The sequence below is a fragment of the Sipha flava genome, unplaced genomic scaffold (assembly GCF_003268045.1).
Source record: "Sipha flava isolate LNK unplaced genomic scaffold, YSA_version1 40_pilon_pilon, whole genome shotgun sequence".
Lineage (NCBI taxonomy): Eukaryota > Metazoa > Arthropoda > Insecta > Hemiptera > Aphididae > Sipha > Sipha flava.
The window spans coordinates 542,934-563,615 of record NW_020273126.1 but is presented as its reverse complement, the minus strand read 5'-3'; the positions used below and the strand labels follow the sequence as shown (position 1 = coordinate 563,615).

Below are 20,682 nucleotides of genomic sequence, written 5' to 3'. Positions count from 1 at the left end.
TTGAGCACCCCAGCAGACACAAGCCTACAATTTTTACTTTGCATAAAAAAACAATTTGTGCTATCAAATTACAAGTATTAAGCACGATTCATACTTGTCAGTAACCTAGCCCCCTCCCCCCATAAATACACCCCTGATTTAATTTTACGTTTTTCGGAACGACTACTCTTTATTGTTGGAGGGAACGCCAAAACATAAAGTAATAAAATAGTGTTCTCTGCAAGACCAATAGCACAAATTTTAATGTCACTTTTTTCGACTTCTCAAACATTTTTTTATCTCCTGTTTGGAATATTGCGAAACTGAAATTTACTTTAGCTATGCATGTAACAGATGTACGAGTATCATACTCGAAACTTTAGCTACCTACATGACTGATATTCGGCAGTTATAAGCTTACTCTTGAGGATCTAGGTGCTGAACCCCCGGCAGATTTATTTAAATTTTATGCATAGATAAATATACCAAACTGAAGATGAATTTATGCATTATAGGTTAGCAGAAATAATTAATTTGAGAATGGAGCGATGTAATTAGATTGAGTTTTGATCTACTTATCTTAGCCACATTCTAATCTGAAAAAATTGTCTAATATTTTAATGTATGGCTGCGTTTCGCATATATTAAGGTATAAAGTAGAATTTAATCATGTATATATAGATTGAATTTATTGACTTTATTTATAACTTGAATAACATATTGTATTTGAAAGTGTATCTAAAATGAAAAAAAAAAATTTGAAATGAAAGATTTTAAATTTCTAATAATTAATAAATTCGTATAATGCGTATGAATATTACTATAAAACTGTATAATTGTAAAAATATATATATTATTATATGTAGATGTGTTACCTAAACAAGAGTGTCCAAGACGGTACCTTGTAATAACTAATTCTTCGTGTCTGGTTGTGGGAGGGGGATTTCCATGGGGTGATAAACGTCTATTGCATACTCAGAATAGTAAAATATTTAAACATGAGTACGATAATATATAATAATATATAATATAATATATTGTATATATACAATTTTTTATTAGTATACTTTTTAATTATTATTTTGTATAGACAGAAAAATTTTTGTTTATTATTACCTACATAAAATGTGATAAAAATCGAATTTATTGAATTATATTCTATTGAAATTAAATAAATATATTCATTATCGTATTATACTATTGTGTATTGTTATATTTTGTTCATGCTTACTTTAAAGACTTTCAAATTTTAAATATATACTTATTGTAGAAAATCGTAGCATTATTTTAAGAAAATGTTTTATGAGACATTTTCAATCGTTCGGTACCTATTATTCATTTTTACATTGGTCTAATTCAAATACCTCACCATACTTGCAAATCTTATTGATTTCTCAAAAATTAAATGTTTCATAATAAATTTATTTATATAGTAATATATCATACACATTATATCTATTGGATAAGTTTATTATATTTATTCTATTTTAGACCAGTAACTAAGGACTTAAAACTTTTTAAATGTGGTTTGATCTACTCTTACTTAATATTTTATACCTTCTATACACATTTTTGTTATGGCTATTAGTATTTCTGGAAACCCAAATTCGGATATTTTATTGAAAAGCTTCACGATGGATGCTGTCGTAGACTTTCTTGAAATCAACAAATATTTACCTTAAAATGTTACCGAAATGCATATTTATTTTCGATGATACATCCAACTATTGAGACCGGGTAAAATTGTATATTTACTTATGTGAAATCCATATTTATAATCCCCAACTTCTCTGCTATGGGTTTAAGTTGCTTCAATAGTATCTTTGAGAATACCTTATACTTATACTGTATTTAGCAGCGCAATACCTCTGAAGTTATTACACTCTAGCTTGCTTCCTATTTTATGCAATTGAAAAACAATGACTTTATTCCAATACTCTGGAAGCTTTACTGTCCTCAACATGAAAGCAAAGTTCATGAATATTTTTTCATTAGTATCAATATTGTCAATAACAATGACATAGGTATAAAATGAGTATTGTAACTGGTAAGTCCATACTAAACTGTATGAGATCGTTGAAAAACCTCTGAATACTGAACTTACATAACTATATCATATAAAAAATAGATTAAAAATGTTTTATTTTTATTGTATTATTTTTATTTTATGACTTATAAGTGTTCAAGAGTGAAATGTATACTATAAAACTAAAAAATATTATAGATTGAATTAAGATATGCGATGACAAATCGTTAATTTTTTCCTGCTGTGTTCAATTTATATACTCCGAATTGTCCTTCGATTTTACAAATTTAGTAATTCGTTTTTAAATTAATTAATTAAATATTTCAACAACATGAAACAAAGTATCAAGAAAATATTTAATAATAATTGGCTTGATTTGTTTGAGCTAAAAAATTCTTTGAAGTGTTACATAAAGTTAATGAAATAATAGACATAACACGTAATGTATTGGTTTATAGTATATACATATAAATTATAAGTTATTTGTACATATACCTACATAATAAATAGATTTATAGATCAAAATGTACAATAATTTATAAAATAAAAAAATATATTCTTACAGTAATGAATTACTTAATATAACATTGTACAACGACGTTTCTTACAGATTGTGGTCGAATTATGAATATAAATGATTGTGAGTATTATAATATTATTATTTCATAAGCTCAATGCTACAAATGTACAATATGTATTATATTGCTAAGCATATGCTATTAAATGTTCTTATTATAATGTTATTATACTTAGTGGCGTATTTTGGGGAGAGGTGGGTCCCTGTTCTCGACCACCCCAAAAAAAATGGTTACGACTTAACGATGTTATCAATAAATAAAAACTACTTAATAAGAAATGAACAAATAATTGATAATAACTACCAAAAAAAAATACGTTTTAATTTTTTTACTAAAAATAACTCTTCATTTGTATTTATAACATAATTATTTATTCATATCTTACATGTATTTCTTATAATATTATAAAATCACTTATTTTTTAGAAAAATGTACATCCCCCTCCATAACATTTTTTAAAATACGCCACTGATTATACTATTGTAATAATTCAAAACCAAAATTCAGGGAAAAATGAACTCCTGTTAATTATTGAATATCTTTTTTTTTTATAGAAATAGGACCTTTACGACATTACATATTGAATTATTGTAAATTTAATAATATTTCCTATTCGTCAAAGCTTAGATACTCGTATATATATATAAACTAATAAATTTGATTTAATCTGCAGAAATAATTTATTATACATCTAACAATGTTAAAAAAAACTGAGATTAGTACATTGTTTTTGTACATATTCTATTTCAAACAAATATTGATGTTCAATTAAATTTTGTATTCAACGAATCCTTTTGGAAAATTCAGTCTTTCCGACCGTTATCACATTTTGATAGGAATATATTATATTTCATTTTTTGAATGCCTAATGGTCTTTACTGTATTCCAGTCAACAATAAAACAAAATATTCACTGCTATACGCTTTCAATTAAGTTAAAATACAGAAAAATTTTCTCGAGTTCCACTATACAAACAATAAATTTATATTTTGACCATGACCTTAATAATAAGAATTCTATAAAAATACAATCTTATTGACTATCAAGGTTATTATTCTTTGTATAATAAAGCCAATATTCAAAAATAAAAAAAAACCTTTTTTGCTGATCAAACCTCGTCAATATTATAATGATATAATAATAAAAAAATATATTTTTTGAAAATGAAACAATACCGTTCCGTTTTCGACTAACAGTTGAAACAATAAATACGATTTATTCGTATGTCTATCGATATATGTATGGTATCCATACCCATATAAGTTAATACATAACTGTTTTATACATAATTGATTTTATCATTTTTTAAAGCTGCAAAATAGGTAGGAATAATTATTAAGTACACCATCGTTATAGTAAATTTTAATCTCTGTTTACACTTATAGAAACAATGAGTCATTCTGTATAAGTTAGTGTATGTATAATATACGTAATACATCATAGGTATAGGTTGTTTAATAATAATACTATTCACCTTGTCATCAATTTATAGTGGTAGACTAGTAATACAGCGGAACAGGATGTTTTCCAAAAATTTTTCAAAAAGGTTTATAATACCGTTTTAAACAATACATCTTAAATAAATATTTTACACACAATTTTAGTCAAAACTAAAAATATTTTTATGGTAAATTTGATTTTTAGAAAAAATATTGCTAATACATGATAAGTGATTAAATGTAATGGAGTCTAGTCAATAATTATTTATACGTTTTTTAAGTTGACCAAGATATGAACTTTCGACAAGTAATTTTGTAATTTAAAAATAATTATATGAAGATTCAAAATATCAATGTGGTTTGTAACAAAATATAACAATGCATATTTCTATAAATTTTAAAAGAAAGTTATAGATAACAATTAATTCGAATCCATTAAATGATTTATTTTCAACTCTTTTTTTCTAACAATCAAATTCCTTATAAAATTGTTTTTAATTTTATAATTTAATAATTGTATTTTAATTTGTAATATGATTTATAATATTAAATTCCCTGAAGCGATTGCCTAAACTCAAGCAACGACCATAAAAAGATAGTTTTGTTAATTTAAAATGTACAATGATTTATTTTAGTAAACCTGTATACATTTATTTTTGCAGAAAAAACTTTTTAAATATTTTATGCAGCTATACTGTGACTAAGACAGTGGTGCCCAACCCACGGCTCATGGGGTACATGTGTTCCGCGAAGGTATTCAATGTAGCCTGTTACAATTTTTTAAAATAAAACAAAATATTAAAAAAAATTACTATAAAATACATTTTTTTTTAAATATATTAATTTTACTTTTGAAAATTTTCAAATAGAAATTTCACAATATAACCCGAACACTTAAAAGAGCATAAAGTTGAGCTAGATTTATTGATAAAGTCTAAAAAAAAAAAGAGCGTACTGATCAAAATAATGTATACCTACAGCGTGTACTTTAATCTGTAATATTTTTATTTTTAGTAGTCAATAAAATATTTGAAAACAAATTCACTATATTGTATACCTACTATGTGTAACAAAATAACACTATTAGATTAATAATGATATCACATTCGTACTTTTATATTTGGTTGGTAATTAATAGGTTTAGTCGTGGGTTTGGGTGGTGTATTATCGTTTATAAATATACCCGGACTGAATTTTTTAGTTTTGGTGCTATTGTCTACTACCATTGATGTTTGAATTCAATTTCTATTATAACCCCTCATATAAGGCTACCTCATTTTACTCTTGTGCCTCAAAAAACAAAAAAATATGATTATCAATCATCAAAATTTAATTTAATGGAGTATTAAAATTTTTTAAACAATAATTATTGTTTAATCAACATGACAAAACATTATTTATTTTAATAAACTAAATGTCAAAATGAATAAATAATTTTATTATAATCTGTCTGACCTTAATATATTATAAACAATTTACCAGAACATTTGTTCATATTAAATTCCAACAATTAAGGGCAGTTCGACAAGATTCCGAATACTACTGAGAAGCCAAAGGTCTTTGAATTCATTAATGCGCACCATGACATTCATGCATATACATAAGCGTTTGAATAACAACAACAATAGTGCTATGCGATTTTATTTTATAATGCACAAATTACAAATTAAAAAAATAAAAATGAATATTAAATTCGTACACAAATGTTAAAATGCTCGTAAAAAAGTATTTGAAATGCCTTCAGAATATTTCAAATGTATTGTAATACTTTTCGACTTAAGAAGACTACTAAAATACATTATGATATTAAACAATTATTTTTTCTAAACTTTAGGTTCTACACCTAATCTTTTTTATTGTGACTATAGCACGTACGTGTGTACGTACCTATTTGGTTAGATTGGTGTTACTTATATATGGTGAACAATATATACATATTAAAATGTGCCTATAATATAATTCTGATGCAGCACCAGTGCGAAATGGCCGCAAACAATTAATCTTGTACACCTAAAATGTTATATTATATACAATACCTACTAAATACATAAACATAGGTAGGTAACTACGTGGTAACATTAATAATTAGTCATCGGTGTACGCGCTTAGACGACCGCAGCGGTAACTTTATGTACGGTGTAACTTTATTAAGATCCCAGAATCCCTCTTTTATGATCTTAAAGAGTACGTGGGAGGAACTGATACGTGAGCATATTCAAATTAAACGCATATTAAGTGTTCTCTGTTAGTGGAGTTATGTATAGAGTAGACAAGCATATTATTATCAGTAAACCGAAAAAACTTTCCCAAAATCTGAGCAATACCTTCACAGAGAAAACACTTTTAATCGACCCTTTGAGAGCTCCAACGCATACAGAGTAAAATATGGTAATTAATATTGATGCATATGGTTTAGACAATTAATAAGATAGTTAATCGACTCTCTCTCTCGATACTTCTCTCTCGGATCTTAAAAATTGTGGTACCTAGATCGCTTTACCATTTATATAGTTCTAGTACCAATTTATTAATTATATCGTATTCGTATTGTATACACATTTGCATACATCAATGTATAAGATCTAAAATAATTGAAAACTTAACATCAGGTATTGTTATTTACATAATATTATACGTTATCTAAATATAATAATATATTTGGTAATGTGTACATAGCAGTGGTGTATTTAGAATTTTATATTAGGGAGGGATATGTGTTAGACAATATTTAATTAAACTGAAAAGAGCTTCACTTCCTTACCCATCACCATGTTTTTCAAATATGTAGCAACTAATATTATAATTATATTTATAAATTGATTAAACTCATTTCTCCAAACATATAATAACAGCTAATAAAGTATAATATGTGGCATAAAAAATCTGAGACCAAATATTTTATATTATAAAATGCATTTTTTAATTTTCATAAATACATTTTTAATATTTTGATTTGTTTAGATTTACGATCCATACGCATTCACTAGCGAAGTGCGTTAGAAATAACGAACGTTCAAACATCAAATTCTTAATTACGTATTTCCTTTATTAGATTGTCCTGGTATAAATCATTGTACCTGTTATAAATAGGAATAAAAAAGCTTAAAAGAGATCTATAACCTATACCCCTACCATGAATACGTCTCTGATATATAGTATATTATACTTCGGTTAAAATAATGGTCATCGTCAGCCATAACTTTTAATTATTGTACACATTATCGATTTAACTTTGTTGATTACGAACTTATTTTATAAAATAATTTTATAATAAGTTCTCATAATTATACAGCGTTGCTTTTATTTTTATAAAAAATGTCTGAAAAATGTGTCTTTCAACTTCAAATACAATGTTGTTTAATACAACGATAGTCAATTGTTTTAAGTTTACTTAGGTAAAGTAACAAAGTTTTAAATCAAGTTTGCATAATAACTATAAGCAATATCTTCTTATTTTTATTAATACTTTACTCGTATACTTATTAAATATTTTAACGTATGATTAAAAGTAACAATTTATCAATAACAAATAAAAAGTATATTATGACTTATAAACTGTTTGGTGTACCTACTTACCTTGTGTAAGTTATAATATAGTACGTATAAATATTTGGAAAATTATAATTCTACTAAATAATGAACACCTTCGGAACTGTTGAATTTTGTAATTAATATATACGTACTAACGTTTTGAAACCATACGCCAATCATCAATAATTAAAGACTGACCTGCGTTAAGTTGTTTTGATCCATGTAGTCACACGCGCGAAAGACAAATTTTAACAACCCGTATACATATAATAGAGTATTGTGGCATAGTATTGATACGCACTGTATTAATAATAATATATTTCCAATGTGAATAAAAAAAAAAGAGATTGATCGTTTATAAGACGTACTTCGAAATAGAAAACTAATTGAGCCATAATGACATGAATATTGCTCACGATATTAATAGCAGATGCGTCTCATTTAAAAATATTGATTCCATTTGAAATAATTGAAAAACAATATAATTGATCAAACGTGTTTTTTTTTTCAGTCATTATTTGTTGAGTATTCTATACATACTCGACTGCTCGTATTGAGTATGATGTATATGTAATAATAATAAAAGTATTATTTATTACTCATATGTTCTATGCAAATTAATACAATTTATGGCTGCATCCGAATAGCATGGCATTTCTTGGAGGGATCTGTCCGAATAGCATGCTATGTCTTAGAGAGGTATGCTGTATACCCACAAGTTTATTTATCATGCGTTTATGTGTACAACCTAAACTTTATTTTGATTTAAAATCTTGTTTGTGGATTGTTAAAACTGATTAGTTTCTAGATTGAAATATTTTTTATATCCGAGTAAAAATGTCCATAAATCCATATTTACATTTTATTTTATAATTATAAACTATTAAACTATCATCTTTATTATTTTTATTATTGTATATTATCAAAAAAACTCCACTAAATTTTATAATATTATTATTTATTTGAAATGCCATGTAAAATGTAAAATACATTCACTTGATTACCTACTCTAAACTACATTCATTTTATTTAATGTTTAATATTCACAGTGTTACCTTCTCCAATTTGGTAAAATGTTTACTCGAAAATAAAAATATTTCAATTTAAAAATTAATCGGTTTCTAAATATCCATTTTTTTTATTCTAATGACGGATAAATTCATCAATTTCTCATCCTAATACTTATAAATAAACAGATATCAATAATTTAGCTTAGTTATTAATAATATCCATGTAAATGTAATAACTTATTACTAGGGCTTGGATTTAAATGCCCTTTTAAAAAATGCATCATTTATTAAATAAATTCAAATTATTATTAAAAAATGAATAAAAAATGAAATTTTATTTACAATTACACTACAAAAAATAAAAATAAATTAAAATCAAAAATTGAATTAAAAATTAAATTAAATATTTAAATTGCACTGTACGATTAGTATTTCTTTTAAGTTTTGGAATTTGAATGATCGACGGTTGTCTGCCAATAAGTTTTTATATACTGAAAATGACCTCTCAACATCAATTGAAGTTAGTCATAATACGAGAAATATATCAAAAATGTCCTAAAATATAAAAAAAATGCATTAAAAACGTCAAAAAATGTCCCAAAAAATGTTTGTGAGTAGAACATGAAGTACCTAAAACAAATTTATAGGTTGGAAAGCATCGCATAAGACATCCAAAAAAAAAAAAGATGCAAATGCATTGAAATCCGAGCCCTACTTATTACATTTAAACGAATATACTGAATTCGAAAAAAAATTACATTTCAATAATTTTACTTACCTATTTTATATATTGTTCGTTAAAAAAAACCAATCTATAAAATATTTAGCATATATTATAATCAATGCCAGATTAAACTCAATGAAAGCTTGTAACCAATTACTTAGTTAATAATTTTTCTTTTGAAGCACCATCGCAAATTATATCTTTTATGCGATGTTTTTAACTGTTTCGCCCAATAATTAACTTTACTAACCAATTTAAAGAAACCTTTAATAATATTGAAAAAAATCATAAATCAATTAAAATTATGTTTTATTATTCAAAAGTTAATACTGAAATCATAAGACAAACTGGTAATTTATGATTTCATCTTAAAATTATGTAAAATATTGACGGGTAAATTTATGGTTAAATTTAGAATAAATGTTATACAGTAAATACTACATACGCATACCATGTAGCCATGACCATGCCTATGAATTATGTAGGTATCATAATTATAACATAATGTACGAATGTAATATTACTGTCGTAAGTTTGTAATATTTCTTTAACGTACACACACACACACACACACACACACACACACACACTTGCTTGCTTGTAAAATGACAAAAGATTAATAGCTATACACATAGAGCCTAGTAGTTTCGTGTATAATACCACTATAACGTTATATATTGTACGGTTCCTCGCAATCCATTACATTATGTATAATATAAATTATATATTCTGTTTGTCAGCGCAATATTCGTGATAACTGATTCTCACACGTTCATACAGGATGTTTACATGTATAATAAATAGGAGTGTGATGGGTACACGAGTCGCAGGTACATATCTATTTAAATTTTATATAAACAATATCCATATATCCCTCCCGCGTTACCCCTCAGAAATCCGTAGCATCAAGCATTTTATTAAAATAAAGAGTTACCTATTTAACGTTTTAGTTTTGTATCCCATCTTATGTTACCATCACGACTTCCTTCATTTTTGTGTAGGCCCGAGTTAACTGTGCTCAGATGCAATATATATACTTACTTGCACCAATTAAAACACGTGATCAAGGAATATAATACATACACATACTGTATTAGTTGTCACTATATATGTACAATTAAATAAATTAAATAATACAATTAATACAATTAAATAATTACACACTTCCACACTCAGTTACTAAGGTAGGACATAATAAAGACAGGTCCAATAATAATTAAATGTTTAATACTATCAACAAAAAAAAAAGCTTCTATAAGTAATCCAACTATAACTAAATACTACTGTTTAATCTACATCCGCTTTTGTTAACGTATTATTATCTATATGAGTAATTAAGTAATAGGCAATTGAAATTAAAATATTCAAATTTTGGAGAAAAGGAAAACGTTGCTAGTTCAAAATATATTGTAATTTGTATCATTAAAGCGTATATTTAGTTAATTCACAAATCATGAAAAAAAAAAACAAAATATTTAGAAAAAAAATAATTTCAAAATTTGAAGATTTAATTATTTTTTACAAACCAACCTGTCAACTACTAAAAAAAATATTTTTAAGCCATTGCTCAACTTTGAATATTTTGTCCTATAATCTTGACCAATTATTGTATTCATATAAATACTAAATTATTTTTATTCAGATTAATCTTTCTTTGATTTGTTTTTTCACTTATAATAATAATTATAATAAAGTTTGCAACAACATCAATTTAACAAGTTAAATATACAATAAATATTTAAAATAGTTGCAACTCATTCTATAAGCAAATAAGCTTGAATGCGGATGAGTTGAGTTCAATTAAAATATAAAAGGTAAAAGAAATATTAAATTACAAATTAAAAGAACATTATACAAAACAATAAAAATCTAAGAAAGTAAACTAAATACATGATTTTTATATTGATTAAAATTAATAAAAGAAAAAATATTAATGTTAAAATAGTGTAATAATAAAACACCATCAATAATAGTACTTTGATTACCAAAATTTGTTTTATTCAGGGGAATATTTAGGTTTTTATTATGTTATAGTCTAGTATTGTAAACATGTGATGGTTGAAAATCCTTAATTAAGTTTTTAATTTTATACATATATAATAAAGTTTAATATTTGAACGATAACATAAAATTTAACTAACTTACTTTTACACAATTAATATTATTATTCTTTATTTATTTTAATGTATTTCTATGGTCATATTTAAGCTGTAGTAGATTACTGATAAGATATTAAGATCATTTTCAAGCCTCAACTCATAATAATTTGTATGTACTATATTGTAATATATTACAGACCTTAATATAAAACCGATAGTCGACCTAAAGTTATTTTAAAATCTAGAGTTGGGCCAATACATACTCCTGCCCCCTTCCCGAATAACGTTCCTGAAATATTCGATTCCTTGTGTGTTGCATATGCATAATTCTATAATAGAATCTACTCATATGTTTGATATAAACGAGTCATTCGATTATTTTTTCTTGCCATCACACATTCAATAGTCTGCAGCTATCATTGGCTTAATACGTTACGTTTACGTACCTTTTATTTACCATTGTATAATATGCCGATATCTATAATTATTGATATCATGTGATGTATAGGTACGCCAATAATATAAATAATAATTAAATACTTATATGTAAAAAAAGAATAAAAATAAATATTTCTAATTATAATCCCACACGTGTATGACTCGAAACAATATAATTTGTTTACTGATATAAATGTTTGAATATCAGGGACGAACGTTTGTATTAAATTTTTACTACTCCACCATTAAAATCAGAAAATAACTCAAATTTAAGAGACAATGCACAATATGTTGTTGATTTAATAACCGCAGTTCCAATAGTAATACATAGGTGAATAATATTATACAATAATTTGAATTAACGAGATCACATAATATATAATAATTTGTATAGTTTATATTATATACTTTTAAAAATGTAATGTATTATACGAGTAATACCTATAGAATAATATAATATTGTACAGTAGACTCTTGGTAATCCGGCCGTTCGATACGTCCAGTAATCCGGCAGTATTTTAAATTATCTTTAAATTTTGTAATAAAAGTATTATTTGAAAGAAAAGACAAAAAAAATCGATCATTTTTATTTTAAACTTATACCATCAAAAGATTAATTCACAGTATGTCATAAATAAGTATGTATTTATTTATTTAATGTTAACAGGCTAAGCGTTTTTTTACAAGTATGCATTTGTACATTATTTAATATTTTAAATGATATTATAAGATACAAGAATATAATAATAAGATAATAATATAAGAAAGTATTACATTATACATATCATCAATAAATGAAAGTGAGGTCCAAGTTGGCATTTGTCATTAAGCGTCTGATTGGCTCATTTTTCATGACATTGGTAGAAGCATGAGGGACGTAAAAAGGAATAGTATTTCTAGTGGATCGTTGAGGTACTTTAAAATATAAAAGTGAGGTAAGATCTGTCGAATCAACCCTGCCATCCAATAGATCTTTCACAAATCTATTACCAGCAATATGCTTCCGCTCAGCTAAGAAACGAAGGCCAAGTAGTTCAGAGATAGGAGAATAATCATGTGGAGGACAATTAATTTTGAGTGTATAATTGGCAAAACGTAAAAACTTCCGCTGAACTCGTTCAAGTTGTGAGGAGTCTATGGCAGTATAAGGGTTCCATATAACGCAGCCATAATCGAGTATATTTATGTATTATGTATACCTAAGTTTTAATAAAATAAATTAAGGTTTTTCAATAGGTAAAAATGCGTTTTTATATGAAATTCCAATAATCAAGCGTTTTTGTTTATCTGACAATCAACTGATATATATATATATGTATATTCGTGTTAGTGCCGATTTCATTTTCGTTGCCGAGCACGTGAATTCGACAACTGTTACGTCATAATTAACTACTAATTGCATAAAATCGGTATGGCTTTTAATGAATTAAATATTCAGTGTTCATATGTATAAATACAATAGAAGTAATTGATTTGATTATATAACCTACTAATTGTACTAATATGTACTAATTATAGTACATACGATTTAAAGACGTGCGTATAGAATCTATACTGTCCCACGACAAACGTCAAAGAAAATATTTCCGCGATGTGTTATCGAATTTTGATGTGCATTTGATTTCATACATTCAATAGAAAAAGTATGCCAAATTCATTGATTTGTTAATGTTGTTGAATTCATAAAATCGGCAATTTCACGAATTCGAAGTAATATATAAGAATATACAGTAAACTATTGTATATATAGGGCGATCGCCCCCCCCCCTAAAATGCGCCCCTGGGGCTCAAAGATCTTAATTGTGCCACAGATTACATTTCATTTACACAAAGTTAAATTATATTTATAAATTACAAATATATTATATATATATTACAAATTGAAATGCTATGTGCAAATAATAATTAAGGTTATCAACACAATTTTAAATCAGAACGCCTGAACGCGCATTATGATTAGACCTTAAGACCTTAAGTGTTGTTTTTTTGTATCGTTAATAAAGTCTATAATAGGAAAAACGTTATTATTTAAAATCGTGTACACGTGTTGTACCTAATACAGTTTTCCTTTAATCACTATAATATGTTGTTTGCTTAACATATAAAGTGGCTATTCGTTGTCGACATTGTGAATCTATTTATTTAATAAGTAACAAACAAAATACTGAATCTGAATGGCGATCCCCGGACAATATATAAACCTCGATGATTTTAATTTAATAAAATAAATTTTTTTATTCGAGTCTGTACAAGGCAGAGACACTTAATTTATTGTGATTTTCAACTGTTACGTGCATATCCATACTGGCTAATGTACCCATTATGAGCAGAAAAAAATGAAATTGCTTTTCCAATAATGTTATGTTATTAAGTTTACAAGGTTATTTACGAACAGTTTGTTATTGACATCTCGATTACGAGAGAGTCTAATATATTAATATACCTACGTAAAAAGTATATAAATATAGTAGGTATGCACCTAGTTATAAACATATTAGTGGGTTAAAGCCATAGTGGTGTAAGTTGCATTTACCATAATTAAAAAAACAAAAGACTAAATTACGAACTTTAAGTAAATTTCTGAATTAAATTATTACATGAAAGGTAAAATTATGCATGTAGTTTAATTATAATAACTACATAGGTCAAGGTTAAAGGGTACGCTGGGAATTACTGCACATTCATACACAAAATGTATTGCAGTTGAACATGAACGAATTAGTATGACAGTATTGTAGACTAACCAACAAGTGCAATACAATTGCGAGAAAAATTTGCCAAGTGTAAGTTAGGTTAGGTTAACCTAACCTACATATTGGTAAATAACTATGGTCTGTATGTAGACAATATAGATAAGATCTAAAAAAATTTAAAATAAATTATTAACTAATGGCTTAATAATAAATACCAACCCAAAAAGCGAAATGTCAATTTTTTAATTGTTTATTTAGTTAGTTAATAATCAAACATTGGAATATCTAGGAAGTTTATGATAGTGTTTGTACGAGTGTTCATGTGCTTAAATTGTGTACAAAGCAGATGAATGATATACACTGAACTCACGTTACATCACTGTTACGTTAACTCCTAAAACCGCACACTTTTTAAAATTGTTGTATCCAAAAACCGCGCACTTTTGATTTCAATCCCAAAAAGGTTATATTTACCTAGGTTAGGTTTACTTAATAATTTATAATTTATTCAAACAAAAAAAAATGCATGTACGAGTATTGTAAAATGTAAAAAATATAAAAATGTATTCATATATTATAATTATTGATGAATCGAACTGTTCGAATCTCAAACCGAACCGAACCAAACCCTTGATGTTCGGTTCGGTTCGAAATTCGAACTCGGCATAAAAAAAAATCGAACCGAACTATCAAGCATATTTTACTGTTCGAAATTCAAACTTGAAAATATTAGTTGAATCAGACTTACTGGCCACGATAGTTCGAAAACCAAATATTTGTACAATTCTTCAGAATTTATTTTTGAAAAATAAAAATTGATAATGATTATTTAGAAATAATAAGACTATTGGCGATAGAAAGTAATAATCAGTAAAGGGCACGTTATGCATTATTTATAATAATAATGCTATTAATATTATATTAATAATGTTATTTAAAAAATCAGGGTTCGACCCATCACTAATTATAACAATAGGTAAAAGATAATTAATTATTTATATAGATAATTTATCTAGATAATGCTTAATACTGTAAATGACATACAGCTATGGTGCGTTGGTGCCAATCAATTAATGACATACATGAAATAATGGCATCTAGTACTGAATTCGAGAATTTTTACCAAGCGGAAATTAAGCGTTTTGGAGACATCGTAGTTTGTTGTATAAAATTCATTACTTTTATCTATAATCCATCGTAGTATAGGTACCTACCAGTTAAAATTTTAATTTCATTGAACATTTAAATTATGTATCTATTCACTACTATTAAAGATCGAGAACAATATAAATACATTAAATTGATACATATTATATCATTATTTTATGTGTAAAATATAATTATTGTAAAAGTATCTGATATTTATATGTAATTTATTTTTTAGATAGTTGTACTGATGTACAACGAACTCAATATTTTCCTAAGAAAAATAGTTACTGGTATTTGTACCTGCAGCCCACATGCGATTTTCATACTTTCACTAGTTTTCCATAGTCCTATTGTTATCGCCTGTATTAAAAATAAAATAATTATGGCAACTGCCATATAAACTAGTATACTTTCACTTGATGACCGCATACTAACAAAGAATAATTTCGATCTTCGATTGAATAGCTTTTAGGTACAATCAACACGCAAACCTCGTGTCACTAACTGTGATTTTTCTATTCAAAAATACAAATTATGGTGGTATTTTTAAGCTTTTGTAAAAAAATATATATCCATATACATTTACATTAATGCATTAGTTTATATTAATTTCTGGTAATATTGATAATATTGATTTGACTTAACATGGGAATATAAATATTTTATAAAAATTAAAAATTGCTTGAATAATATTTAACCTAGTTTGGGTAAAATGATAAGTTTTTTCCCCTCGATATTTTTTTTGGAGGGGCAACTGCTCCCACGTGCCCCCCCCCAAATGCCATCTATGACCTCTGCATACATCTTATTTGTATATGGCTATGCACCTCTCCTCCCTTGTGAATAATTTCTGGATCTGTTCCTGATATATATTAAGTATGGCATACATATTTACATTTTAAAACTATAAAACTATTATTTTTTATATCCTTTATGTAATTTTTTTTCCGTGTTATTGTGTACTTGTATGCAATATAGAAATGAAATGGTTGTATATTACATCTCTTGCCATGCAGGTATGGCGGGACGAATTTAACAATTTTCTGACCCTATGCAAAATTAAATATGCTGCTGCTATCCAGAAAAAAATAATATCTATATAATAAAATATCCTTAAATACATTTTTATTGATGGATGGACAACTATCGATTAGGTAATTCTATAAAATTATAAATGGATAAATTCTAGAATTTAATTATCAAATAATCGTTGTAATATTATTATTAACAATAATAATAAGGTAACACACTAATGCCCCACTCTTTGTCAAACTAATGAATGATGAAATTGAAGGTACCTATACGCGATGAACCTGTACCAATAACGCCATATCCAACAGTTTCAATAAAGTGAACATTTGCCTAGACTCCGGTATATATTATGTATTTCTAGAATTTGTTTATATTCTAAATTGTATAAGATAAGTTATAATGAATTACCTACAATCGTCGTCCTTATTATCATCGAGTTCCTGGGAAAAAATGAATATTACTTTGCTAAAAATAAACAAATACAAAATCCTCAAAATTTGTAATGGTAATATAAATTTTAAAAAATATGTAGTTGTCGCCGCTCTATACGGCTGCATATTTAACAGTACCTTAAATCCGCCCCTAAATGAATGTGATGCAGGCCCGGATTAACACTATCGTAGGCCCTAGTCCTTGCAGGGCCCGTTGTCCAGTATTTAAATGGTTAAGAAACCTTCTCTTTGGGAGAGGAAGTGTTGAATTTCATGCAGTGTTAAGCTTTTAAAAACAATAATATTTACAACATAAAAATCAAATCTAAATTTTTACATGATAACTATTATACATTTTTAAACAATAAAAGTTTTAATAAATGTTAAAAAAATTTATTTCAATCCAAAACATATTTAATATAAATTGTCAAAAGCCATAAATTTTTTTTTTATACCAATTTGCATACTACAAAAAGTCGTAGCCACACGTTTTCGTAGGCCCTAGGTACGGTGCCTATAATACTTATGCGCTAGTACGACCCTGATGTAATGGAATGCAATTTAAATTGGCGTAAGTAATAAGTAGCAACTAGTACTCTAACGTACTACAGATATAATATTAAGTTTCTTTATTAGTTTAATAATATTAAAATTCTTTGTAAAAATTGATTAATACAACAATCAAATTTTAACAAAACAATTTTTATTCTGATGGTTCTTTTGCTAAGATCCTATATAAAGCCTTAAGATTATATGTCATTATTAAGGTATCCTACATACTTATATCACAGATTAAATAAAAATAGTTTTAAATGGTTTTATTTTAATCTGTGCTTATATACTGTTTTGAATACAGATTATATGTCATTATTTCCTGTACCATTGTAAATGTATTTAATTATGTACAGTGGCAATTTAAGTAATGTATATTCATTGTTACCTACTATGCAATTAAAAATCACATTTACTATATTTTAAAAGTCAATAATCAACATTTTACAAATACTTATAACTCTATGCTGTTTTCTAAAGCTAGAAGATAACCATTAGTTATTACCAATGAGTCACAAATTATGAAAAAAATATTACTTCATATACTCGTATTTATATATATAAAAAAAAAAAATAAAAAATTAGAAAACAAAGGTGTTTCAATATTTTGAAAAATCTAAAATATACTTATGTTATCTTCAAAATATTGTTAGATATGTACACTATAAGACTAATATTAAACTTAATGATCATCAGATTAAAAAGACTAACTATTTGTAGTTAGTTTTAACATTCTAATGTATAATAATCTAACAGAACACAAAAAGTTACTTAAATTTCCTAAAAATGTAAAAAATGGTTGGAAATAGAAACATTCATCTGTACTAAGGTAAGATTTATCAGTATATGCAACCATCTATTATTATAAAAATTATTTTAAAAAAAAGGCTCAATTTTTAATAGCAAAATAATATTTAAATAGATAGTCAATCATATACAAAGGTTAGGAATAATTTCATGTTTGTACTTAGAATAGAACTACCTATATTTAATATCTTGTACAGTACTAAAAGTAAAAATTAGTTCAAGAATATCAAATTGGAACAGCACTTCTTTGTATTTCATGAAATGGTCAATTTCATAAAGTAGATACGACATGTTTAGTGAAAGTAATTTTTCACCATTTTAATTATATATGTATGTAATTTTTTTTGTTTGAACCGACTGCAATAAGGGAACAGGTTTTCCAATAATTCTCCAAATATGTATGTAGATTGTAGATACCATGTTAGATATCATCTGAACATATAAATTAAAAATATAATATATTTTTACCAATTTTAGCAACACCAAATATTTTTTAATACTTCATTTACATTGTTATAGGTATTTTTGAGCTTTATTAAATGTATTTTTAAATAATAAAATAAATAAAGTGAATTATAAATTAGACATATAAAATAATTAATCATATATATAAAAAAAAAAATAATTTTAATCAATAATTTCATATTAAATAACAACAATATTAATATACATAACTAAATGCAACTCATAATTTTTTTTAAAATTACATTTATGTTTTTGAGGATATCTGTTCATAAATTTAAATAGTAAAAATATACATATAAATTAAGTCATCATATACTAATCTTACATTGAAATAAATAAATATAAACTGTACAACTTTGGTAATGAACACATAATGTGAATTATAAGTTACTCACTAAACTTTTCCAGTCTTTCTTTCATATAATGCTGAAACACATTCTTGAATATAATGCAAACAGGATGTTTTTATTAAAAATCCACCAGCAATTTCTTGGGGATTTTCCTCTCTGATGTATTTCAAATAACCCAATGATTCAAGTTGTGAAATTTCAGGGCAGGAAGGACCATTAAGTTGATGAGAAACTGGTTCATATTTGAATAATGGACCTTCTTTAATTTGGATTGATAGAGAAGGCTGGTTAAATTTGACACCAGTTGAAAACTTTGTAAAGTTAATTGGTGGTTTAGAAATAGATTTAGGTTTAAGTACAGGAATCTCTTCCTTTTTATGTACATATGTATTTACAATATCTTTAGCATCAGAATTAGAACATGCCAAACTATCAATCAATTCTGCATCAACTCGTAGCTTCTTATTTCTTTGCTCAGCTTCATCTCTTAATATTTCATCTCTTTTATACTGAGAATGCATTTTTTCTTCTTCTATCAGTTCATCTAAAGCTTGTTCTTCACGTTTCAATTTCATTCTGTTTCTCATAATTATATCTTTATTTTGTTTTTTATATAGCTCAATTCGTTCTCTTGTTTCAGCTACATTTATATTTTTAACTAAATTATAAATAATATCTTCAATTTCTACTAAATAATCATTATAATCATCTATATTATCAAAATCATCTTCAGTCTTGTTGTAATCTAGCAGTACTCGTTTTCGTGTTTCTACTTCAACATCAACTGAAGCATCTTCAAACTGCTGGAGCTTAAAACCATTACGCCTTAGAGGTATAAGACATTTAGGGCAGGGGCCAGAACCTGGAAGTTATAAATAAATGTATTAGAATTATTTCATAGTCTTCAAATTGTATATTTATTTAAATCATATCTACCACAAAAAATGAATAAATAAAGGTATATGCTGTAAGACATATAGATAATACATGAAATCTATTACAAATACATTTTTCAGTAATCTTATAAGTTTATTTATAATAGACTAAGTTTTAAACAGAAGTAGTGAGTATTAACCACAAATGTAACTTATATAAATAATTTTAAGAGTTATCAAAAATAATATTCTAAAAAAATTAATTATTTTTAATTAAGAGGGTAAGACGGAAAATAAAAGTGTTAGGCAAATTGGTAATGCAAGAAATCTATGCAAGTTTAAACTTTTGCGACCGTTTTGACTTTTAATATAGGCATAGTTTTGAACAGAGATTGTTAATAATAATCATAACTCTGTCTTTGACTTGCCAAAATTAATATAAAATATTTTTGATTACTACCAGTATACATCATTATAGTAAGTTAAAAATAAAAATATGCAAAT

General features: G+C 25.9%; 1 protein-coding gene across 1 annotated transcript in view; it reads right to left on the bottom strand.

Moving 5' to 3' along the window:
- Window positions 1–19,236: 19,236 nt before the first annotated feature.
- LOC112688838 (CDK-activating kinase assembly factor MAT1) overlaps window positions 19,237–20,682 on the bottom strand; it is a 2,626-nt gene continuing 1,180 nt past the window's right edge. Inside the window, exon 2 of the mRNA XM_025562226.1 lies at window positions 19,237–20,165. Within this exon, the coding sequence (XP_025418011.1) occupies window positions 19,348–20,165 (818 nt within the window). The 3' untranslated portion in view covers window positions 19,237–19,347. The remainder of the gene's footprint in view (window positions 20,166–20,682) is intronic.